We start from the raw sequence: 25,224 nt of genomic DNA on the forward strand, positions 1-25,224 counted from the left end.
GATTGTGTGTGTGTGTATATTCCAGAATATTATGTGAGAGTTCCAGATCTGATGGATCGAGACTCTTGAGAGAGTACATTGTACACCTACTAATAATTACCAGCAATCATAACAACTACCAAAATGAAGAATCACTTAAATATGAGATGCCTATACAGAAAAGCAATATAATAAGAGGTAGCCCTCAACTCATGGGAGCTTATTGTTCCTTCTCTTGTCTTGCCTTGTTCTTTCAGCACTAATAACTCAAGCACACTGCAAGACACCACTTCCTCCAATAACAACCCTCACCACATTATCAAATTAATTACCAATAGCCAATTTCTAATCAGGGTGAGAAAAGAATGGATAGTAGAATGCATGTTCACTCCTAAAATACTAATAGAAATATATGCTCACAAATGGCAGAGTGAGGGTTATAGACGAAGGAATAAATGATTTCTTGGGAAAGAACTAGTGAAGCTAATACTAATACAATTATATATTAGAAAACTGAACATAGTGTCACACCATACTCTAAAATTGTTATTCGCTTACTATTTTATTATATAGATTCAATATTTCTACTTTCTCAATGTCGTGCATATTTCGTACCAGAAATCACAATTTATCAAAATATATTTCAACATACGGCTTAATTTTAGATATATGGGTTTATCTATTGAATTGGACTATGGAATTGCAACAGATATTACAAACTAAAATTTAGTTGCTAAGTTGGAGCAAAAAAGCAAGATAGAGTACTTGGAAGGACTATGTGAAGATCTGGAAAATCAACCTTGGAAAATTTGCTGACAAAAAAAAAAAAAAAAAAAGGTTTATGTAAGCATTCTCTTTTAACAATAGCAAGAAGTTTATCTATTGAATTGGACTATGAAATTGCAACAGATATTACAAACTAAAATTTAGTTGCTAAGTTGGAGCAAAAAAGCAGGATAGAGTACCTGGAAGGACTATGTGAAGATCTGGAAAACCAACCTTAGAAAATTTGCAAACAAAAAAAGAAAAAGAAAACGTAATATATCGATTTTTCAAGAATGGTTATTATTATATTTCATAAACTTTGATGCTAATTCGTAAATATCGTATAATTAGAGGTTGATTAATACCTTTGGCTGATTGCTTACCTTTTTTTCCATTAACACTAGAACCTGGAAGGTTTCATTTTGATGTTGACCGAAGTTAAAAGTTTCTTAAAGAGAAGAATGTATTCATTGAGACGACTAGATGAACCCTGACATTTAGAGTTGCGTGTCTTCATATTCGTAAACTTTATCTTCTCATATTTGGTTCGCTCAAAAGGGATGGAGACTATGTTGTATCGTGCATTCACGGTGTAGATAGAAATTTTAAGGTTTTACTAAAAGGCAGGAAAGGTTTTTTTAGAAATTTGTTTGTGCGTTTGTTTTGATATTTGAGGAGGCCCAAATAAATACAAAATATACGAAGGAGAAAGTAACAAATCTAGGGAGGTCTAACTAATATATAGAATGGGCATTTTTTTAGGAGTCTATGAGAATGCCCAGATAAGAAAACAAACGCATGTAATGAGGAGAGATATCAGGTGTGAGCTTTTATATATATATAGATAGATAGATAGATATAGATATAGACAAGGTGGCGAAATAATAAAAAATAATTACAAGGTGAAAATATTTGCAAAAACAAAATAAAAGTTTGAAATAATAGCATAAAAAGATTGAAATAAACCATTGGAATCATGGTTTAGGCTTAGGTTCAGAACTGTACCAATTACCAGAAACAAAAACCAGTTTATGATGTTTCGGTATGGATACTTCAAAATCCATGTAGCGTGCTGCTGGTTTAAGCAGGTTTCAAAAGTTTGTACTACTTGCGATAATAACCTGTAAATTTTGTTAAAACTTAGTTAGCTTACTCGTTAGCTTTCACTGTCAATAGAATGACAAGTAATTATAAGTGTATAACGTAACGTCCCCATTTTGCAGGGAATATGATTGGCCGGAAATCAGTACCCTTATAACCATATACGGGTTGTTTCCTATCGTCATTGTCACCAAGTTTGGCGTTTTTTTGAATAAAATGCGTTTAAAACTCGTTAAATTGTCAAGGAGTCTTGTATATGTTTAGAACCCGTGCTTTTCAAAATATCGCGTTTTTAACTTTCTTCTCTTTGGTTTTGTACTTTTGTTCAGTCACTTACTCACAGGCACAGTAGAAAAAAAAACAAAAAAAAGAACCCGAGAAGTCGAGAACTTTACCCAAAAAAAAAGAACCCGAGAAGAGCTCCTTCACCAATTCACCACCAAGTAGCCAACTACCAAAGTACAAGGTTAGCTCTCTCTCTCTTACTCCTTACTCACTGAGACACTGCTTCTCTCTATCTATCTCATGAATTACAAGAAGTAACAAACTTGCACAGTTGCACCCTCATTAATAACCCAAAATAGCCTTGCAATAAGTAATTGAAACATGAAATGTATGTTAGTCCTTCATTCAATAATTGTTGTTGTTGTTATTTATGGAACTACATTTTCAAATTTGTAATCTTTTGATTCTTTTCTATGTATTTTTAGATATGCCAAGGGTTAGAGATCCATTATGGGAGCATGTCGAGTCAACAGCACAAAAGAAGAACAAATGCAAATTTTGTCAACTTGAGATATCTGGGGGAATGTGTGGACCCTCATAAATGGTCCACATGACATTATCTGATCCTCCTATTATGTGGCCTCGTTGGATCGATTGTGCGCAATGGGACATCCAGCTCGATGGAATGCTCAGCATCACAACGTCTCAATGGACCAACTGGGCATGTTCTCTGGACATGGCACCCAAACTGGAACCTTTATATCTGCAGGCTTAGCCCGGGTTCGTAACCAGGGCACAGAATGCCCAGCAGCACAACGTCTCTATGGACTAGCTAGGCATGTTCTCTGGACATGGCACCCAGACTAGATCCTTCATATCTACAGGCTTAGCCCTGGTTTGTAGCCAGGGCATAGTATGGCATGTGGGCCAAGCCTCACTGTAAGCCCGTAATCAGATGAAAACAAGGACCAACCGGATCCCACAGAATCCGGAGGCTTTTACTCTATTCAATGTACCTAAAAACTAGGGATAAGGATCTAGATTCAGAGATTCTCTAGGTTTTCGGGTGGTTACATATTGAAGAGTTTTTCAGCAACAGAACTACATTGAAAGCTCTATACTCCATAGACTTTTAGAGACTTTATCCCTCTGGGGTATGTAAGCAGCCACCGAACTAAAAAGTGGTTCAGTCTCAAACATCCAAACAAACCATCCCATTACTATCATTACCATTAAATTGTGTGTGTCATTCTGTGGGGTTGTGATATTCATAAGGTAGATTTTTAAGAGTTTCTGGGTAAATCTGTTTTGCTTTAGTTTTTGCCCTGACATCTTTTGGCATCGTCTGTGGGGATCGAACCCACGACCACGTTCTTCTCTTTTATTGAGTATCATGATCAATGGCTGCTGGTATACCCAAAAGAAATCAAAAGTTGGCTGACACCAGTCAGGCTCTAGAAATTGCACAAAACCTTCCTCCTAATGCTGAGACAACACAACACACAGTTATTGACGAGGTTCATGCTCAACATCAACATGTGCGTCAGATTCCCCCACAGAATCTAGACGCCCAGCATGAAGAAAAAGATTTGGTGGAGAACCTATGAATTACTATTCCAGCAGGGGAACAAGATGCAACTAGAGATACTCGAGTCATCGCACACAAGAGACGGATTTGCATCTGCTAGGGTGAGACCTTCGATGCTTCCTCAGCGTCTGGAACAACGCCTTGGACCTAGGTCGGGTTCTATTTCCACCTAATCTGGACCATCCATATTGCTTAAGCGTTTGCAAGGCCACCTTGGGCCTAAATCGGGTCCTCAGGATCTAAGCCACGATGCTCACCCATCTCATGAAGAAACTCTAATGTCTATTGATATTATGAAAATAAAATTTTCTATCCTATAAATAATGATTTATGCTAGGAATAAGAAACGCTATTTGTTCTACATTTAATCAAAGTTCTACTCTCAATTATCATGTAATACTTAGAGTAAAGATTTCATTCCACTCCTAGTTGTTTAGAACGTAACAGATTCACTAACTTAAACAATTCTACAATATCAATGAGAGCAATGGTTTAATTATACTAATATGGAGAAAATAACTAATTAAGATATTCTAAATTATACTATGGCAATTTAATGAGAAGATTTGAATGAGAAGAAGAGATTGGGGGGATTTGATTCCACCTTGATTAATTCTTAATATGCTAATACGGAGTTGTTGCAACCCTAATCTTTAGGTTTTCACATAAAGATTAGGTCTTTTTTATCCCTAATTATTCATGGCATCTCTACCAACTAATAATTAGCATGTGAGGCAATTGAAATCCATTCTCATGGTGAATTAACTACCCTCTAGAGTGGAATATCTTACTACAACTATTTTACACTAATACATCAAGTCTTCATCAAAGCTTCAATCAAACCCCTCTAATGGAGGTTTAGCTATGAATCATGGGACTATCATAATTAAAAGAATAATAATAAGACATCATAGAAACAATAACAATAACTTGTCTTTTATTAATGGTGGCTAGGCTAGAAAACAATAATTAGATTTAGACTAAAGAGAAAAAAACTAATTTATTATCTAATGGGAGAAGGTCTAAGAGAGTCCACCTAGTTTTCTCCTAATCCTCTTTATATACGAGAAGTTAGGTTTGCAATTTTCGTGCATGGGCTTTGGAGCCATATTTTGGGCCACTAAATCAAGCCCATAATCTAATTACATAAGTCCAAAAAGGGTTTCTCTGTTGGAAATTACTGTAACAGCCTTTTCGTTCACTTTTGCTCCTCTAATTGAATCAAGTTCTAGACCATTAGAAAGCTCTTTCCGATCTGGTCATTTTGACATATAGTAGGCCCAATTCTGAGGTCTGAGTTCAAAGATACGGCCTGTGAAAGTTCTGTTGACTTTTATGCTCTATTTCTGCCCGTGTTAACTTTGACTTTTTAACTTTGACTAGGCTTTAAAAAGACTTTTTCTCCTTGAAACTTGGGCTTTAACCATAGAACTTCTTAGCAACCAACCTTTGTTCCTTTCTCTTGCAAAAGTGACATATTTCTTCACATATTTAACTCTAATACCTGAAATACACAAACGTACGTAAATAGTACTAACTTTTATTTATTATAAACATAATTGGTTTAAATGTAATATTATTGAGGGGTTAAAACTACAGTTTTAGGCTCTTATCATCTATGTTGCTAAGGCTGACCAGAGAAAATGATCAACTTAGGAGAAATGACGACAAAAGGCCTAGGGAAGAAAACTCTCAACAGGAATCTTCCGTACCAAAACCACAGCCGCACCCAAAACCACAGAACTCCAATTGTGGAGCGTTTAGGTGGTGTTGATGCTGTACTAAGACGGGTTCGTATCCCACAGCGTCACCAAAGAAAATCATTATCAAGATGTTCCTAGTACTCGAAGGAACGATCAATGTCAGTTTTTGGATATTCCTCTTCGTATCAAATCGATATAAAGCGTGGCATGCAATGCTCTCGCAGTCCGGTACCATAGAGAAGACAATGCAAACCAGCTCGGAGTAACATAAGATTTGATCATAGTCCTGGAGGTTCAGAATCCGAATACAATGGTTCGAGGAACACTCACCGGAGAAATAATAGAGGTTATCAAAGAGCTGGAGATAGAACAGGTAGACAACAGTGGGCCAAAAGCCACATAACCAGAGCCCTCCATAATTCTGTAGGTGATTACACTCGAACCAGATAGCTAAACCCATGCAGGGCTGAAGCAAATTTCAAACGATATAGGCATAACTATGTTGAGCCAGGCTAGAGCCCTAAAAGGAGAAACCGTACTCATAGAGTCGGCACGAACAATGTCGCTCTACAGGAAAATAGTAACAACTTAAATGAGTAGTGAATCCAAGAACTCATTAGAAATGTCATGGATTCCAAAGCTACTCGGGAAGATAAGCGACATAAACTGGCAATCAAAGGACCTGAAGAATCTCCTTTTATAGATGAAAGCAGATATTGCATTTCCCCTGGTTCTTTCAAACAACCTTCAATTCCAACCTACGATGATGTAGATGGTTGTCCAGATGAGCACTTGATGAAGTACAGATTGTCTATGGCTCTTTTTAACAACAATGATGCATTGATGTGCATAGTGTTCCAAGTTACCCTCAGTGGAGAAGCTTTGTCATGGTTTAATGAGCTCCGTCCTCGTTCAATCCATACATTTCTACAGCTCGCTGATAAATTTTCAAAACATTATCGCTACAACAGGAAGACCATAAAAGGTTCTGGAACTCTTTTCAACCTCCACATGGAGAAAGGAGAAAGCATTCGAGACCTTGTCAGAAAACTCAAGGTGCAGCTCAAAGAGGTCAACAATGTCCCAGATGACGTTGTTGCATAAGCTTCCAAAAATGCTCTTCCTTTTGATAAGTCTGGTCTGTAAAACTCACTAACTCTGAAGCCTCCAGAAATGGTTCAGGATTTGTTGGTGCGAGCTAGGTATTCTATTATTTAGGAAGATTCAAAGTACAAGTAGCAAAAGGATTTTGCAAATGATAGAGGAAAGCAGGAACAGCCACAACGTGACAAAGATAGAAAGAAGCATAACAAAGATGCCAAAACTGGTGTCTCACAGAGTCAGAAACAAGATGGCCGCTCGAGCAAAGATCTTACTCTTCCAGTGCTTAGCGTCAGTCTCTCATAATTGCATGACAAGTTAAAGGAGTATCTAAAGGGTAGTCAAAAGCTGGCTCATGTAAATCTGGACGAGCACGATGTGATAGCTGTATGTCATGCTCAGGTGGTTGCTTGCCCATCCAACCGTGAAAGAAAATGGAGCATGAAGTGCAAGATTCAAAAAATTGGTAGTTGGAATCACGTAAATAGTATCAACTTTAAATCTGGGTTCTATGCTGAGACTATTGTTGAAGGAGGCCTAACTTTTACTGAAGAAGATGGGCGAGAAGTATACTATCCTCACAATGATGCTGTGGTGATTATAGCATGGGTTGGCATTCGCAGAGTCCAAAGAATTTTGATTGACACCGGCAGCTCTGCCTGTATCCTATTCTCTGTATGCTATTATGTCATGAATCTCGACGATGATCTTATTCAGGAAGATGATACTCCAATTATCGGCTTTAATGGTGCTCTAGAAGAGGGAACTTGTAAGATCTGAAGTGACCAGATTACATCTCTGAAATGCCATGAGCATGTGATGGATGATTATAAAAAGTCTGAAGTCAGAGGGCACACCATTCTCAATGCTGAGCAAAAATAGAAATTACAGCAGGGCTGGACCAAAGCACCGCCGAGGGCAGCCGGACCACCTCGGGAGGAACCAGCCAAGGGACCTCCAACAATCAATAAGCTGAAAAAAGTGTAGATAAACGAAGAAGAAAGTCAGACCACCTTCATCTCTGAAGAACTTTCTGAAACTGAGAAAGAGGTTTTGGTAGCCTTATTGAAAATAACATAGTTATCTTTGCTTGGAACCCAACAGATATGCCCGGAATTAATCCCAGCGTCACTTGTCACAGATTAGGCATTAACCAGAAAGTCAAACCGGTAAGGCAGAAACCACGGAGAATGACCCCATATAGGAAACTCTTAGTGAACAAGGAGATTAACAAGTTATTGATGGCTGGATTTATTCGACCAGTTGAATACCCAACTTGGGTTTCCAACATTGTAGCAGTACCAAAAAAAAATGGGAAGCTCAGAATTTGTGCCGACTTCACAGACATGAATGAACCTTGCCCACTGCATCCTTATCCTATGCCCAGAATTTCAGATATGGTGGATGCGACATATGGTTTCAAGAATCTATCTTTTATGGATGCAAGCTCAGGATATTATCAGATTGTACTGCACTATGATGACCAAGAGTATACAGTATTCATCACAGACAGAGGCCTATATTGCCATGTTGTTATGTCGTTCAGCCTAAAGAATGTTGGGGCCACATACCAAAAACTTGTTAATACTATCTTTGTTGATCTTATTGGGGTTATTATGGAAGTTTATATTGACGACATGGTTGTGAAGTCAAAGGAAGAAAGTGATCTTGCTGACCTGCAAAAAGTATTTGATCGACTAAAGAAATACAAAATGAGGTTTAACCCTGCCAAGTGTTCATTTGGCTTATCTTCAGGCAAATTCTTAGGGTTCATGATGACCCACAAGGGAATTGAAGCTAACCCTGAGAAAATTCTAGCTATTCTTGAAATGCCACCCCCCCCCCCCTACCTATAGAAAGGAAGTACAGAGGCTCTTAGGCCATCTTGCGGCTCTCGGTCATTTCATATCTCGATACTCTGACAAATGTAAGTCGTTCTTTCAGATTCTGAAAGGTACATCAACATTGAATGAAGATTGTGAAAAGGCTTTCGCTGAAGTCAAATCCTACCTTACGTCTCCCCCAATTTTGGTTAGCCCAAAGGCTAGAGAGCCTGTAGGAATCTATCTTGCTGCAACTGACTTTGCAGCCAGTGTAATCATTTTTGTTGATGATTCCAAAGAAAGGCCGGTTCATTTTGTTAGCAAAACATTAACTGCAACAGATAATTGTTACTCCAAAATTGAGAAAGTCGCATTGGCCTTAGTACATGCAGCTCAGCGATTAAAACCATATTTTTAGGGGAGAATGGTGAAGGTCTATACAGAGTATCCTCTATGAAAGACCCTCAGCAAACAGGAGGAATCAAATAGGTTGATTAAATGGTCAAGTTACCTAAGTGCATATGATATTGTTTATGAGCCAAGGACTACAAAAAAAAAAGGTATGCTCTAGCCTCTCTTATGGTAGATTTTCCTGTGGATGACATCCAATTGAGTCCAAAATTAGCAAAAGTTGAACAACTTCTTGATCATTATATTCAGTTCCCTGCACAAACTGAGGAGTTCTCACCTAGTACATCCGATTATGGGGGCGAGCACAAATTTAACAATAATCAAACTCTCTAGACCATCTTCACCGATGGTTCAAAAAATGCATCCGAGTCTGGTCTAGGTTGTGTACTTATTAGACCTGAAAGACATAAAATTGAAAGATCAGCCAGACTAAGCTTTCCTGCCTCTAATAATGAAGCCGAATATGAGGCTGTTATCTATGGCATGAACACCGCACTTAAGCTGGGAGTGAAGAATATTCAAATGCTAACAGATTCTCGCTTGGTGGCTAATCAATTTGGTGGTAATTTTCAAGCAAAAGATGAAAGGATGGTAGCATATTTGGAAATTATACACAAATTGGCTATGCAATTTGACAAAATCTATATCAGTAAAAGACTAAGGAATGAAATCAGGCATGCTGATGCACTATCTTACCTTTCTGCAGCTGTCCAGCTAAATGAACCAAGAGAAATCCAAATTGATTTCAAACAGGAGTCGAGCATCAATCTACAACCAATGGGACTTCATGAGGCATATGTTATAGAGTGTAACACATTACAAGTCTGTGTTGTTAACACTTGATGAAGAAAAAGAGAGCAGGTGGATCGTGCATCTTTAGAATCTAAAGATCCAGTTAATGCTGAGGATCGCCAAACTTTGGCATCCTTACGCAAACAACTCAAAAGAAAGCATCCCCACAGTCAATGATTTAGATCAAAGAATGAACCATAGTAACCTTGGCAGTATTGGGGGAGACCATGAAGATACTGGGGGCGACATCATCCCTACTGAAAACAAAAAGTCTAAATCTGAAGCAAAATCTGAAGACGAAACTCTTGATGATTTAGAGATAATGGACTTAGAAATCTTGGCACTGGAAAAACCTGACTAGAGGCTGCCCTTCATCGAGTATCTGAACTTAGAGAATCTCCCCACAGAGAAAGTTTTATCTCAGAAAGTTAAGCAAGAGGCATGGAAATTCGCAGTATTGTTCACTAAAGAAAGAGTCGCTCGACTTTACAAAAGGCCAATGGGGTTCGGCCCACAGTTAAGATGTCTTACCCCAGAGCAAGGCGAAATGATATTTAAAGAAATTCATGTAGGTGTTTGTGGGAATCACTCAGAAGGTCGCAGTCTTGCCCGCAAGGCTTTAACGCAGGGTTATTAGTGGCCATACATGCAAAGAGACGCAAAACAAATCACTCAAATTTGTGTTTCGTGCCAGAAACATGCTGAAGTTGGAAAAATACCAGCCACAGAATTGCACCCAATTCTCAGCCCTTGGCCTTTCTCAAAATAGGGGCTCGACATCGTGGGACCTTTGCCTAGGGCACCTGGAAGAGTTCGTTTTTTGTTGGTGGCTACCGACTACTTTACAAAGTGGGTCAAAGTCACAGCTTTGGCTTCAATAACTACTGTAGATGTAAAGCAATTTTTGTGGCGTGATATTATCTGCAGGTTTATAGTACCTTCATAATTAGTATCAGATAATGGTTCCCAGTTTGGCTCCATAGAGATGCAACAATTCTGTGGGTCTATAAGCATAAAGCACAACTTTTCTGCTCTTTACCATCCTGAAGCAAACGGCCAAGCGAAAGTTATTAATAGGGTAATCTTAGATACCCTTAAGAAAAAGCTTACTGAAGCTAAAGGTAACTAGGTTGTCAGCTGCCTGTTGTCCTATGGTCATATAGGACTACTCCTAGAAGGTCCACAGGTTTTTCACCATACTCTTTAGCATATGGTGCAGAAGCAGTACTCCCAATAGAAATCATGGCTCCAATAGCTAGAACTGAAGCAGTAAAATCCAAAGTTGAAAATGAAGTCTTAGCTTACAACAAAGCTCTTATTATTGAACGCCGAGATACAGCTCTTCAGCAATTAGTCAAATATCAAGAAAACATGAAGCATAGTCATGATAGAAAACTCAGAGAACGTGTCTTCAAACCTGGTGACTGGGTCATCAGAAAAGCTAAGAATTTTGATAACCTGAGCGCGGCTACACTACAGAAATCCAGGTTCAAGCGCACAGCGCCTGGTCAAGTTCGGACTGGTGGTTAACCCCTCCAACTAGACACTCTGCAAGTTCAAACCTAAGAGAACCTAGATGGTATAGAAGACTTTGTGATCAAATCTCTATCAGCTTTACAAAACCAGGTTCAAATGTTCAGCATGCCCAGTCAAGTGAAAAAGCCTCATTATTACTTGCAAAAATTCCAAGTTCCAATATTTTGCACTTGGAAGTGCATGGAATACTTCATGCACACTCTGAAGCCCAGCTGAATGGCATCAATTGTCTAGCTTGGTACAGACCAGAGCGTCCCTCTTGCCTGTTCAAATCCTTATAATTGGATCGAGGTGGTGATAAGGGCGAAGAATCTTTCGCGAAAGCGTCAAGCTTGAAAAATGTCCTGTACAACTAAAGTATCGGGTCCAAGTATATGGCTTTGACCCTCTTGCCTGGCTTCGGCATGAAAAACAAATCCCCAAAGTTTAAAAAGCCAACATACAGAAGTGTATTGTGCATTGGTCTGAGTAAATGGTGTCATCGACCCTCTGGCTCAGTCCTATTTGTGAATTGGGTAACTCCGAACTTTTAGGACTTTAAGAACCCAAGTGCTGGATGCAATCTATCCCTTGGAGGGGCTGCCAAGTTTGGATAGAGAACATCGCTTGGTATGGTTATATGACATTGATCCTCTAAACCGAAGACAATATGCATAGAATCATACTATGTGCATTAACATCATCTCTAAGCTTCATAGCAAAAACGTTCAGCCCAGCTTCAGGCTAACTGGGATAATCTTTTCTGAAGCTGTCTATAATAGCACTATCAAGGGTTCAACTATATAGACTTATTTATATCTGAGCGTTACTACAAAACTGCTCAGTCCGATTATGCTTCAATCGGGTTATTCTGTAGATACAGATCATTGTCATTCGATATATATTTTGAGTATAACAACATGCTCAGCCCGGTTGTATCTATTTCACCGAGTTATTCTACAATAAAATATTGGTGAATCGCCAAATGTCAATTCCCTATCAATTCTATTGCTTTTTACATTATGCTGGTGAAAACACTCAATTTTACCAATATACCCAAATTAAACTTTCTTATTCAACACTACATGTGAATCATATCCACATGTAGTGTTGGGGGGCGGTAGTATATAGCTTCGCTAATATTCATGCCAATACTTTTCAAGTTCTATTTTATTGCCAAGCCGCTGTTGAAGATTTTTCATTTCATAAAAGTCCATGTCTTCACCTTACATGCAACATCATGGTAATTCAAGATAACTAAATTGCAAGAACCTTCAAGATATCCGGACTATAAACGGAAGATACATACTAAGAAAAGCAAGATGTCAAGTTGGCTAGTCTGTAACACGATTCTTGAGCAGGCGCAACTCCTTAACTAGATGTCAGTTTTCCTGCACCACACGACCTGTATTCTCCTCACTTAGACAACGGTCACTCTCCATAGCTTGTACAACATTTTGGGACTCCCTGAGCTTATCAACCAAAGTAATCATCTCAAAGTCTTTAGACGCAATCATCTCATCACTAGCAGTCGGTGTTTCTCTAAGTCGATGACATTCCTCTAACAAAGTAGTAACATGGTCCCACGAACGTTGAAGTTCTAGCTCAGCCTCAGCAGAAACCTTACGAAAAAGGGTGGAGGACTTAATCAAGACCTCCTCAGCATGCTGAAAAGATAGTGAAAATGGTACTGAACCGGAACAAGGGTCCTTTCTAACTCTTTTAGCAGAGCAATTATCTACAGAATTGTCTCTCACTCTGTGGTTACCTGAGTGACCAGAGACATAGACAGAGTGAGCCGACTATACATCATCCACAGCATCAAAAATCCAAGTATATGTTAAAGAAATAACTAAATTGAGCTGTAGAACAAAGAAAACTGTGGAAGAAGAAAATAATTTCTTAAGGAGCACACTTGAGAAATTATTTGGAACATCTGTTCCGCGACCTGCCCAGCCTCGAACTCTGTAGACTAGTGTATGCCATGTTAAGTAATGAGTAGGGGTGTATAAACTTCCTATCTGAAGAGACAAAGTCAACTGTAAAGAAAGGAATGTCCTTCAAAATCCTTTTCTTAGGCCTGAGCAAAAGATGCATCTCCGTTATTCCAAGTTTGATGTCATAAGACTGGCAGATATAGCGAACTGGGCTTGTTACTAAATTGAATAAGATCATCATCTGCCCAAGGGCAAGCCATTACCAATTCAGCAATCTGGACATCACCTTCCCCAAGGGAAGTCTCAAACCGTACTGTAGCTGAGCATAAGAAACAACTATTTCATTTCCAACCACCGAAATTGCCAAGTCATCATGCTTATGTATAACAACACTCTCAGGTATATCAGTGCTGACATGCTTGTTCGAAAGCAAAGTTTTCATATTATTTTTCTCTTCTCTGCCACGTGGCTGCTCCGCGTGACAAAGAGGGGGCGATGTGTGGACCCTTATAAATGGTCCACATGACATTATCTGATCCTCCTATTCTATGGCCTCGTTGGATCGATTGTGTGCAATGGGACATCCAGCTCGATGGAATGCTCAGCAACACAGTGTCTCAATGGACCACCTGGGTATGTTCTCTGGACATGGCACCCAGACTGGATCCTTTATATCTACAGGCTTAGCCCGGGTTCATAACTAAGCTTAGCATTTAATGCCCAACAAAGACAACGCGTCTCTATAGACCAGCTAGGCATGTTATCTGGACTTGGCACCCAAACTGGATCCTTCATATCTGCAGGGTTCGCCCTGGTTCATAGCCAGGGCACAGCATAGCATGTGGGTCAAGCCTCACTATAAGCTCGTAATTAGCTGAAAACAAGGCCCAGCCAGATCCCACAGAATCCGGAGGCTTTTACTCTATTCAATGTACCTAAAAACTAGGGAAAAGGATCTAGATTCAGAGATTCTCTAGGTTTTTGGGTGGTTACATATTGAAGAGTTTTGTAGTAATAGAACTACATTGAAAGCTCTATACTCCGTAGACTTTCAGAGACTTGATCCCTTTGGGGTATGTAGGCAGCCACCGAACTAAAAAGTGGTTCAGTCTCAAACATCCAAACAAACCATCCCATTACTGTCATTATCATTCAATTGTGTGTGTCATTCTGTGGGTTGTGATATTCAGAAGGTAGATTTTTAAGAGTGTTTGGGTAGATCTGTTTTGCTTCAGTTTTTGCCCCGACAGGGAATAAGTAGGCTAAAGTATCACTGGGCAAAAATTATTGGGCATGATGTTAGTCCTTGCACTACTGTGACTGACGAAGTAATGGAGCTGGCACTCAATGTCGTATCCGAAATAGAGGATAGGCCTCGTGTTAATAAGAAAGCTAGAGGGAGTAACTCCAAAGAAGGAAACGCATTCTCAAGCTTCAATTTTGGGTCTCAACAATCGGTTTATAGGGCATCAGGATAGTCAAACACCATTTGCCACCAACTGAAGGTTTTGGAACTACTGAAAAAGAAGGAAAAGGAGGTTACTGATACTATAGGAGTAAAATTTATTGTTGCAAACAACCTTGCATTTAATATTTTAAGATCAAACGAATTAAAAGAGTGGTGCCAAGCTATTAGGAAGTTTGGTGAGGGGTATGTGCCTCCTGGCACTGAAACTACGTGTACCAAGATTCTAGGTTCATTGAAAGATGAAGCAACAATGTATGTGAAAAGTGTCCAAGAGTCATGGGAAGATACGGGTTGCACATTGATGTCAGATGGTTGGATAGATGCTAGAATAAGGCACCATGTTAACTTGTTAGCTAGTATCCCAAACGGAATCGTGTTCTTGAAGTCCGAGGTTGTCAAAGAAAAACAGACTAGAGAAGATCTCACTAACTTCATAATGAGCACCATGGAAGAAATTGGTCCACATAATGTGGTTCAAGTTGTTACAGATAACGCAAGCAATTATGGTTCAGCTGGGGCAATTATTCAATCTCTCGTTACGCATGTTTTCAAGACTTCATGTGCAAAGACACTGCATAGACTTGATTTTAGAGGATATTGACAAGCTTCCTTCTGTAATGCCAATCATGAAAAGTGCAAGAGAACTTGTTCCTTTCTTATACAAGTCACTTACAATTTTGGAAACAATGATAAAGTTTATAGACAATCGCGGATTTGAAGAAGCCGGGAGCAACTAAATTTGCTAGCCAATTTCTTTGCTTACAATCTGTATTGAAAGAAAAAAAAAACCTTTGATATTCTTAGTAAGTTTAAATGATTGGCAAGCTCATAAGAGGACAAAATAGGATGATGCTAAAGCACTTGTTGAGGTAATACAATCTAATGCCTTTTGGATTAAAGGCAACGAAATGGTTGCAATTGTTGAGCCTATTGTGAAACTACTTAGGATAGTTGATGGAGATGAGTGTACATTAGGATACATATATGAGGGCGTTATTAGAGTCAAGGAGTCGATAAAGATGATTCTCAATAATGATAAAGATAAATATGACCTTTATTTGACAATCATTGAAAGGAAACAAATTCAACGCCCTCATAGCCCCGTTCATGCAGTGCCTGCGTATCTCAATCCCAAGTTTTACTATGAAAAGGTTGTTAAGATGGATAATGAAATTAGAGATGGTATGAGTAAGGTGAGACAAAAATTACTTACAAGTGAAGAGAGGAAAACCCTCACTGAAGATATAAGTTTTTATCATGCAAGACATTCAAAGATTTTCAACCCAATGGCAGTTGATGCTCTATCAAACACTCATCCTCGTATGTAAAATTATTTCATTATCAATTTGTTTTTTCTTAATAACTATTAGATGTTGATTGCATTTATCTATTTGATTGTTACATTAATATTTGTACATGCTTTCTAGGTTTATGGTGGTGATCTTCCGGTCACGCATATGATTACTATGAGGCTTCTTAGTCAAACATGCAAAGGTGCATGGAAACTACGAGAGGAATTGGAGTGCCTTTAATGTCACACAAACCAAAAAGAGAATTAAATTGGAGCCAAAAAGATTGCATGACTTGGTTTATGTTAGGATGAATCTCCATATGCAGAAGACTAGTGCGAAAAAGACGGAAGATCATCTAAAACTAATTAACTATATGAGGTTATAGCTTTTCCAGATGACCCGACTCCTATAGTTGGAAATTATGTGGAGAATATTGTTGATGGTGGTGATATATCTGATGAGGAGGAAGATGTAGATGTCGAGGATGGTGGTAATGAGGCTCATGTTGAAGCAGAAGCAAATAATGGAAATGCGGATGATGAAGAATTTCATCATTTAATGAATGGTATTTGAATGAGACTACTTTATTTAGCTATCTTTTTTCCTTTTGGACTATTGATCGTTTAATGAATGTACCTTGTTTACTTTCTATTTTGGTACTGAATCTAAGAACTTATAGTATTTGGATGAGTTTCTTTAAGAAACCCCACAATCCGTCACTCGTATCCTATGATAGCTTGGAGTTAGCAGCTATGGTACCTACTACTTGATAGGATATTATAGTTGGCTTTACTAATTAACTGTATTTTTCTTTCATTTGCATTAGCATTATTATTGTCATTTCAGAGCAAAATCTTTAGTACCCCTGTTTCATAGATGAGTAAATTCCTGATTCGCCATGATAATGTCAATCATCATTTTGTTTGTCGAACTAGTAGGGTAATGTCACCACATTTTGCAACCTTTGAGTTCCGACAATGGCTGAATAGATTGAGCTAGCTAGTACCCCTGTTGATTTGGAGGACTTGAACATTTACCCCATAATATGATCCTGGATTCTTGGGGAATACTAAGATATATCGGAAGTGTTTTGTTAAAGTAGTAATAGAATGGCCTTGCATCATCGTGCAGTTAATATCTCCCAAGTTTCTTGTCAAAACTGATGCTACTACAAATCAAGTAAAAATGAGTATATAGAGCTTGCAACTTGTTGGACAGATCCTTGCTTGATATAAATTAGCGTCAGATTTTCACTTCTCAGTTCATGATTATACTCCAATCTTTAACATCTACCACAATGGCAGTAAGTACAGGAAGGTCCCTAAATCCTGATAACACATGCAAGAAAATAATACATCAAGCAAAACCAAGGTTGATTACAATATGCGAAAAACCAAACTGCATTCTCTACAACAAATTTTTCAAATAAACCAAGAAAAAGTCGATACAGGATTTACAAGGATTTCAAAAAATATATGTAGGGGAAAAGTCAAAATCAAATGGTAGAAAAGGGCTAAAAGAAAAAGTTTACAAAAATGATCAACTCCTTATTATTATTTTTGCTCATTCTTTTTTCCACTCCTATATAAAATCAATCTCCTTATCTATAGTGTTTTTTTTTTATCATTTCTTACCGTTTTTTTTTTTACGTATTATACGTTTTAAACCCGTCTTTTATGCCACGGTCTTTTTTTTTTTTTTTTCCATTTTTTTGCCAAGATGTTCCATTTAAAACATGAATTAAGTATTTTTCAAGTACACTGTTTTAAACTCGTACCGTACTTGGTGACAATGCCTACCGTTACAAAAATTAAATATAAGAGAGGAAATCAAGGCTATAGTAAAATTGTAAATATGAGTTAGTTGTGTGGTCATAGCAATTGTGAGAGTACTTTTCTAGCAAGGGAAGAAGAGTAAACTAGCACAAAATTTTACGTGAAGTAGTAAAATCTTATCCCTTCAAAAACATTTTGGAGGGAAGAACAGCAAAAACCTTCCCCTTGTGGGGTTTTGATCGGATTCTTATAGAGTTACTGAATTTTCATCTTGAACTATGGATCTATCAGAGTTTGAGCTCCCACCTGCTGTTGAGAAGATAGTGAGAGCACGCAATCAAGAAACTACGGGTTCGCTTGTTTCACCTATAAAACGTGACAAATATTTATTTTATAAAACTTTGGGGTTATTCGATTTTGGCCCCACTTTTAATAGGGTATTCAGCGTTTGGCTCCTGTAAGTTACATAATTCGTTTTTGGCCCCAGTTCTGTTAGTTGACTTGGTCAGCTTTAACTGCTCCGTAACATATTTTCAAAATGGCAACTTTACCCTTCACGTGACTTGCACGTGAATCTCGGAAATACTGGTTTCGTAAAATTTCGATTTTGAAATCCAATACAAATTTCATTTCGATAATATGGATTTAAAAGTCCACGTGGCACGTATCTATGTTACAAACATTGACGGCTTGGATTAAAATGTTACATATCACGAGATTTTACATATCACGAGAATGTGGTGGAGAACGCGGGAAAACAAGGGTGAAAACAAGTTATTGTCCCTCGTCTCTCTCATTTACTAAGTTGTTGTCTCTCAGTCTCTCTCACTCCAACCCACTCCAAAACCATACTCCTCTTCAAGTCATCTCCTCTTCAACTCATTTGTATAAGTGAAGCAAGTTTAAAACATCAGTACCCTTTAAAATAGTGTGTTCGATTAAGTCTGAGTAGGAAGGAAGCTTTTCATTTCGTTGGAACAGGTGTGAGTTGTATCAATTGTGTGGAAAGGTACGACCTTTATATTAGTGTTGCATGTAATTTTGTGGGAATTTTGTTGTGTTGTTGTGATGCATGAAAAATGATGAATATAATAAGGAATGTGGGGACCAAACCCTAGAAATTACTGAGTGGTAGTTTTGTAACTACAGTTACTTTCGAAATTTGGGGGTTTTTTAAATTGAACATAAATTAGCCCAAATTATACCACATAAAATGGGGCTTTCGTCAAATTAAGGTTCTATTTTTACTTTGGACAAGAAATTGGCCCCAATTTCTTGTAAAAAATTGTGACTTTCATCAAATTAGGGGTTTATTGTGCATATTGAACATTAAAAATGGGGGGGTTTTGTCTAATTATATTTTTATTTTACAAATTTAGCATGTTGCTATTGTTAAAGCTTATTTAATCATGATGTCTGTGTTTGTATGCATGTTCTATGTGTTTATATGTATGTTGTGTATGCTTAGTGTATGTATGCAATTGATTCTGTATAAATATTCATTTCCAGAGTTATGGCTTCACCTTTAAGAGTTCAGAGAGAGTTTGTAATAGACTATGATGGTTTCTGGATTCAAATAGTGCCTGGTAGAATGAGATATCTAGATTATCATGGCGGTTATCAGTTTCATCTTATGTTGGATGGGGATGAATTGAGTTATATGGGGCTCATTGAAGATATTCACAAATCTGTGGGGGATGATGTTCCTATTAATGGTGTTAATTGCATTTGTAGAGGGTTTTTGACTACCATTTACAATAATGTTGGAGTTATGAAAATGTCGGATACTATTAAGGCAGAAAGGGATCAAAAGTTTCATTTGTTTGTCACCATGGTCACTCCAGATATGATGCAACCTACTGAAGTCCCTAAACCTAAGCTCCATAGTAAGCCCAATGCCAAACAATATAAGAAGCCCAGTATTGTTTGTGTTTCTAAGTCTAAAAGCCCAAGGACACCTACTAAACACCCTATTCTTAACTTTGATATAAGAAGGTCACCTCGATTTTCCTCTCCATCAGTTATACAACCTTCTCCAATAAACCAAGCTTCTCTTCCTCCAACAGAATCTAAGTCCAAGTTGGTTTCAACCCAAAGCCCAAGCACACCTACCAAACACTCTATTCTTAACTTTGAGGTAAGAAGATCACCTAGATTTTCCTCTCCAATAAACCAAGCTTCTCCTCCTCCAACAGAATCTAAGTCCAAGTTGGTTTCAACCCAAAGCCCAAGCACACCTACCAAACACTCTATTCTTAACTTTGAGGTAAGAAGATCACCTAGATTTTCCTCTCCAATAAACCAAACTTCTCCAATAAACCAAGCTTCTCCAAATGAACCAATTCCCATTAGTCCCACAACTGATAACACTAATCAAGGTGAAGATGGATATGAAGAGATAAAAAACTACGTAAGATGATGTTGTGAATGAGTTTTGAAGTTATTTGAAACTGGAGAAGCATTTGTTGATGCAATACAAAGTGATGTGAGTGAAGATGTTGTACAGAATGATGAGAGTGAAGATGAAGGTGCACCTGGAAGGTACTTTCAGAAGTTTGAGGCTGGTGGTCCATGTGTGGACATGAGAGCTAGGTATGAAAGTACCCACTTATCTGATAATGAAGATGAAGATTACACACCTAAAGAAGATGATGAACATGCTGATGACTTGGTTAATGAAGCAATAGATCTTGAAGAAGAAGCTGATGATATGATTAATAGTCTTGGGAACTGCACAAACAACTTGTACCAGGAACAATACCACAGTGTTGAGGATGAAGATGTAAAACAAGAACTTGTTTTGAAGCTAGAACCTGGCATGCAATGGAAGTCAATGGAAGAATGTAGGAAATTTCTTAAGACTTTGGCAATACAAAACTTATTCAGTTTCAGGCAAAAGCAAAATGACAAGAAGAGGTACAGAATTTATTGTATTGGTGAAGACCATTCAGATCAAGAAATGGTTAAAGGATGCACTTGGAAGGTAGCATGTAGTCTCACAATAGACAACCATACTGTGAAGTTAAGGAAATATGTGGGGACTCATACTTGTGAGGCTGATGGAAAGAATCATGTTGTACAAGCCAAAGCTCCATGGGTTGCAACAGTTCTTGAGGATTTCCTTAGAGATCACCCAAATATGAAGCATGTAGATGTTCACAAGGAAGTTTTCAGAAGATATGGAGTTGAGTTATCTTATTACACTTCTTGGAAATCTAAAGTCATGATGTTTGAGAAAATAAATGGGAATTATGAGTCTAGTTATGCAGTAGTATCTGAATTGAAAAACCAGATATTGAAAAGGAATCAGGGAAGTGTAGTGAATTGGTACAAACATGCTGAAACAGATGAGTTTGTTGGATTCTTGCTTGCTTACAAAGCATCATTGGATGGGTTTGTCAATGGCTGTAGACCTGTGATTGGATTAGATGGGTCATTTTTGAAAGGGAAATATGGTGGATGTTGTCTAAGTGTCATGGCCTTAGATGCACAGAATGGGCTATTCCCAATTGCTATATATGTTTGTAGGGGTGAGAATGGGGATACATGGAAGAAGCTTTGGAGCAAGCTTAGGCCTCATCTGATCAAACACAAGGATCCATTGACATTTATCTCTGATAGACAAAAGGGTCTCATTAAAGCTGTGAATGAAGTGTTTCCAGAATCTAAGCACAGGTAATAAATTACATTATACTTATTTACATGTATTCTGCCATTATTCTTTAAATTTGTTTAGGGTTTACATTATACTTATTTGCATGTATTCTGTCATTATTCTTTAGGTATTGCTTTAGACACATGTACAAAAACTTTAAGGTGAATTTTAAGGGTGAGTTGTTAAGAGATTTGAGCTGGAGGGCAGCTAGAAGCATTTAAAGAATGTCATCATGATATTTATATGGAGAAGATAGAGGCTGTGGATGAAAAAGCTAAGGAGTGGTTAGAGAGGGAAGCAAAATCCACTTGGGCTAGGTCACATTTTGATATCACAACAAAATGTGATTCTATTACCAATAACTTCAGTGAATCCTTTAATTCTTGGATATTGAAGATTAGAGATAAACCACTAGTGCAATTTATTGATCAATACATTCTTGCTATGATGAAGTTGATCCATGAAAGGAGGATTATTTCACAAGAACTTGTTCATGATGATTTAGTGTCAGCTGCTCAAGGAGTCATAAATAAGATAGAGAAAAAGTACAACAAATACAAAGTTCAAGGATTTGTTGAAGGAGTTGAACATAACTCATTTTGTGTCATTAATATCAAGACTGAGAAGAAGTTTGTGGTAAATATGACTAGTTTGAGTTGTACATGTGTTGTATGGCAGATGACAGGAATACCATGTATTCATGCAGTTTGTGTTATTAGAAAAAGGAGAACACAAGGATCTAGCTGGGCACAGTAAGTGTGTTAGTTATTAGAAAATAGTACATGTACTTTTACTACTTTTGTTTTCAATCAATGAGTAACAAATTGACTTGTTCATTACATTTCTTGTTTGCATTTAGGTATTGCAGTTCATTCTACAATGTCCAATCCTTTAAAGCTACTTATGTTGGCTATATATATCCTTTTGATAATGAAGAAGAGTGGGATAAGGTAAATAAATATTTGAACCCTACTTTACATGTTAATGCTTTCATACCTCTAATGTTTAGTTATGAATGTCTGTCAATTGCTAGGTCAAAGTTGGTAATGAAGTACTACCTCCACCCTTTGAGAGAAAATCTGGAAGACCTAGAAAACTAAGAATTAGGGATGCAAACGAGGATAAACCCTCAAACAATAGATGTTGTAAGATATGCAATGTACCAGGCCATAACAAGAGGACATGTGAAAGAAGACAACAAGGTGGAACTAAGAGTTTATCTAAAGCACAAAAGAGACAAAAGAGAGGAGAAGGTCAAGAACAAAATGAGGTGAATGTGCAGCAGCAAACACAAATGAACTAGACACAACTAGATGAGATGAATGTGCAGCAGCAAACACAAATGAACCAGACACAGCCAGATGAGGTCAATGTGCAGCAGCAAACACAAATGAACCAGACACAGCCAGATGAGGTCAATGTGCAATCTCAGCCAAATGTGGACCATATTCCAAGGGCTAGAAGAGGAGGTAGAGGGAGGAGGGGTGGTAAAGGGAGCAGAGGCAGAGGTGGTAGGGGAATGGCTTATTGGTTTAGTGAAGACACACCACCAAGGTCAAGCCAAGCAACACCACCCCCTCCAGCAAGTTCTACTCAATAGTGCTTAACATTAAAGGTATTATACTTAGTAGCGTTATTTGTATTTTTATTATTTTTATTGTTTGATTATACTTAGTAGGTATTATACTTAACATTGAAGCTTTTAATGTATACCCACGCATGTGTTTTATGTAGTGTTGTACCCTTACCTTTTAATGTAAGCATGGACTTCTTCAGTTTTGGTTTTCAAAATTTTGACTTGGTAACTGTTACTTTTGACCCAATATTAAATGTCTTAAATGTTCCCACATCTATTTGTTATAAGGATATCTCTCACACCATTCTTTAGTTCTCACATCTCACTCACACACATTTCACTTTGAATATATCTCTCTCACATATCTCATATCAAATGGGGAAGGGGAAGAATAAGGATAAGGGTTATGAATATCCACCTCATCTCATGAGTGCTGTTAGATTTGGTTATAATAACTACTATGATGATGAGGTTTTGGCTGCCAGAGCTTATGTGGATGAGCATGGTCATGATGTTTCTGTTGAAGAAGTTCATGCTTATATCCATAAGTATAGGGACAAGAAAGAGGAACAAAGGGTGGCTGTAGGACTACCAAGTGAAGATCTATGTGATTGGGAGAAGGAAGCTTGGGAAGAGTATTGTAAGGAGTATGTGGATGAGTATATTATCATCCCTAAAACAAAATCTATAAAGGATAAGGGTGCTAAGGGAGAAGGAAGTTCAAGACAGACACAAGCTGCTGGGGGAAGTCAAGCACAAGTACAAACACAAACACAAACACAACCAATGATGGTTGTGCAAGCTTTAATGTGTGCACAAAAGTTTGAAGCTCTGCAGATTCACCTCAAGCAAAAGAGGAAGAAGTGACCAGTACATGATTCTTTGATTCTGTTTATTTATTACTGTTTTTATTCACCTCAAGCTCTGTAGATTTTGTTTGTATTTACTGTGACTGAATGAATGAGTGTTTTTGCAGGGATTGAGTGTTTCTGCAGCAAGTAAATGTTGATGCTGGTGGTTGGTTGGAAATACATGTTGCTGGTCTTTTGTGGGGGTTGTAAAGACAGATTAATATGCTCCTTTTGTTTTGTCCTGTCATTTCGAACTATGACTTTTAGTTAGGTTTGGTTTAGTTAATGAATGCTTTTGGTTAGGTTGGTTATGTCTTGTCTTTTGGTGTGGTGTTGTAATGAATGTAGAAACTTGGAATGCAATATGAAGTAGGAGTTCTGTACTTACAGTGTTTATGTAATGGATGAAGTTTGTTTTGTACTTGATGCATTTTTGTAAGGCCCTTTTTGTAATATATATAGGGGTGCAACTTCAATTTCTTCTTAGATAATAGACTTCATTACATAGTAATACATAGCAATACAGTTAACAGTACACAATCCCTCACACACTAACACGTACTATTGGCACAAACATTAGGTAGATGACACCCATTGCATAGGCTACACACTTCACACAGCTCAAATTCTTCTTTGCACAGGTTGCAAGCTTCATTCTCAACTCTTTTGTCAAAGTAGATCCACTCCACAACACTACATTGCTCAAACGAGCACTTCAACTTCTTGAATTCTAGAATTCCTTGTTCTCCGCAGTTAACACGACCAAAAACCACTTTCATAAAGCCACAGCAACAAGCACGAGGGCAATGCATCCCAAAGTACTTACATGTAGGAGCATAATGCCTAACTTCAAAACACAATTGACAAACCTGCAAAACAAACATAAATTGAAATTTAGTCATTCCATTTACATATATTTTTGTTTTTGGCCCCTGTTTCAAAATAACTTTTAAGCTTTTAGCCCTTCCTCCATTAATGGACTGTGGGATATCCTTCAAACAAAATACAAACCTTTGGTGCACCAATGATGACAACTTCACTACCCCCCATTGTATTCTTTGATTTGGAGTCAGACATGAGCAAAAACCAATAAGCAATTGGTCCAGTACTTATAGATGACCAGTATATCCGTTGGGAGCAACATTCAAAGCTCCAACGGCTAGTCACTAATAACCCTTGGATCCCAACCGTTGGATTTGGACACATGTCATTAGTTTTTGTTAAAAAAAAAACACGTGTGGCATGCGTGAGGGGTATTTAGGCCATTTTGAAATTATGAGGAGCAAAACCTACGGAGCAGTTAAAGCTGACCAAGTCAACTAACAGAAATGGGGCCAAAAACTAATTACCTTAACTTTACGAGGAGCCAAACGCTGAATCCCTATTAAAAGTGGGGCCAAAAATGAATTAACCCTAAAACTTTACCACTATTTCTAAATTTACTTGTGCTTGGTTGCAAAAACTAATGTGGGGATCAGACCACTGTAAATATTTCTAAAAAACTTAAAAACGAGAGAAAAATTTGCATCTCAAAAAATGAGAGCAAAACTTTCTATTTTTTAACTTCTCTCTCCCAACAATTTTCTAACTTCTCACAATCTAAAATTCGACGCCCACTAAAACTCCATTGAGGCAGTTCGAAGCTTCTCTCTTTCGGCCATTAACTC

At 37.9% G+C, this 25,224-nt stretch overlaps 3 protein-coding genes across 3 annotated transcripts; all 3 read left to right on the forward strand.

The window, feature by feature from the left end:
* Positions 1–10,473: 10,473 nt before the first annotated feature.
* LOC147480348 (uncharacterized) lies at positions 10,474–11,018 on the forward strand. The gene is made up of 2 exons (XM_086578621.1): positions 10,474–10,609; positions 10,696–11,018. The coding sequence occupies exons 1-2, from the start codon at positions 10,474–10,476 to the stop codon at positions 11,016–11,018; spliced, it is 459 nt and encodes a 152-aa protein (XP_086434747.1).
* Positions 11,019–13,453: 2,435 nt separating this feature from the next.
* Positions 13,454–15,009, forward strand: LOC147480349 (uncharacterized). The gene is made up of 3 exons (XM_086578622.1): positions 13,454–13,573; positions 14,191–14,397; positions 14,446–15,009. Exons 1-3 carry the CDS (start codon positions 13,454–13,456, stop codon positions 15,007–15,009), a joined length of 891 nt encoding a protein of 296 aa, XP_086434748.1.
* Positions 15,010–21,373: 6,364 nt separating this feature from the next.
* On the forward strand, positions 21,374–22,433 carry LOC147480350 (uncharacterized). The gene is made up of 4 exons (XM_086578624.1): positions 21,374–21,766; positions 21,809–21,882; positions 21,990–22,080; positions 22,164–22,433. The coding sequence occupies exons 1-4, from the start codon at positions 21,374–21,376 to the stop codon at positions 22,431–22,433; spliced, it is 828 nt and encodes a 275-aa protein (XP_086434750.1).
* Positions 22,434–25,224: the final 2,791 nt, after the last annotated feature.

The sequence above is a fragment of the Coptis chinensis genome, chromosome 8, assembly GCF_015680905.1.
Source record: "Coptis chinensis isolate HL-2020 chromosome 8, ASM1568090v1, whole genome shotgun sequence".
In the NCBI taxonomy this organism is placed as follows: Eukaryota; Viridiplantae; Streptophyta; class Magnoliopsida; order Ranunculales; family Ranunculaceae; genus Coptis; species Coptis chinensis.

Coding starts and splice junctions, on each gene's coding strand:
- LOC147480350 (XM_086578624.1), top strand. CDS start 21,374: ATGGAGAAGATAGAGGCTGTGGATGAAAAAGCTAAGGAGTGGTTAGAG. Junction 21,767..21,808: donor AGACTGAGAAGAAGTTTGTG/GTAAATATGACT, acceptor GTTGTATGGCAG/ATGACAGGAATACCATGTAT. Junction 22,081..22,163: donor ATGAAGAAGAGTGGGATAAG/GTAAATAAATAT, acceptor GTCAATTGCTAG/GTCAAAGTTGGTAATGAAGT.
- LOC147480348 (XM_086578621.1), top strand. CDS start 10,474: ATGCAACAATTCTGTGGGTCTATAAGCATAAAGCACAACTTTTCTGCT. Junction 10,610..10,695: donor AAAGCTTACTGAAGCTAAAG/GTAACTAGGTTG, acceptor CATACTCTTTAG/CATATGGTGCAGAAGCAGTA.
- LOC147480349 (XM_086578622.1), top strand. CDS start 13,454: ATGGTCCACATGACATTATCTGATCCTCCTATTCTATGGCCTCGTTGG. Junction 13,574..14,190: donor TGTCTCAATGGACCACCTGG/GTATGTTCTCTG, acceptor TTGCCCCGACAG/GGAATAAGTAGGCTAAAGTA. Junction 14,398..14,445: donor ATTTTGGGTCTCAACAATCG/GTTTATAGGGCA, acceptor CACCAACTGAAG/GTTTTGGAACTACTGAAAAA.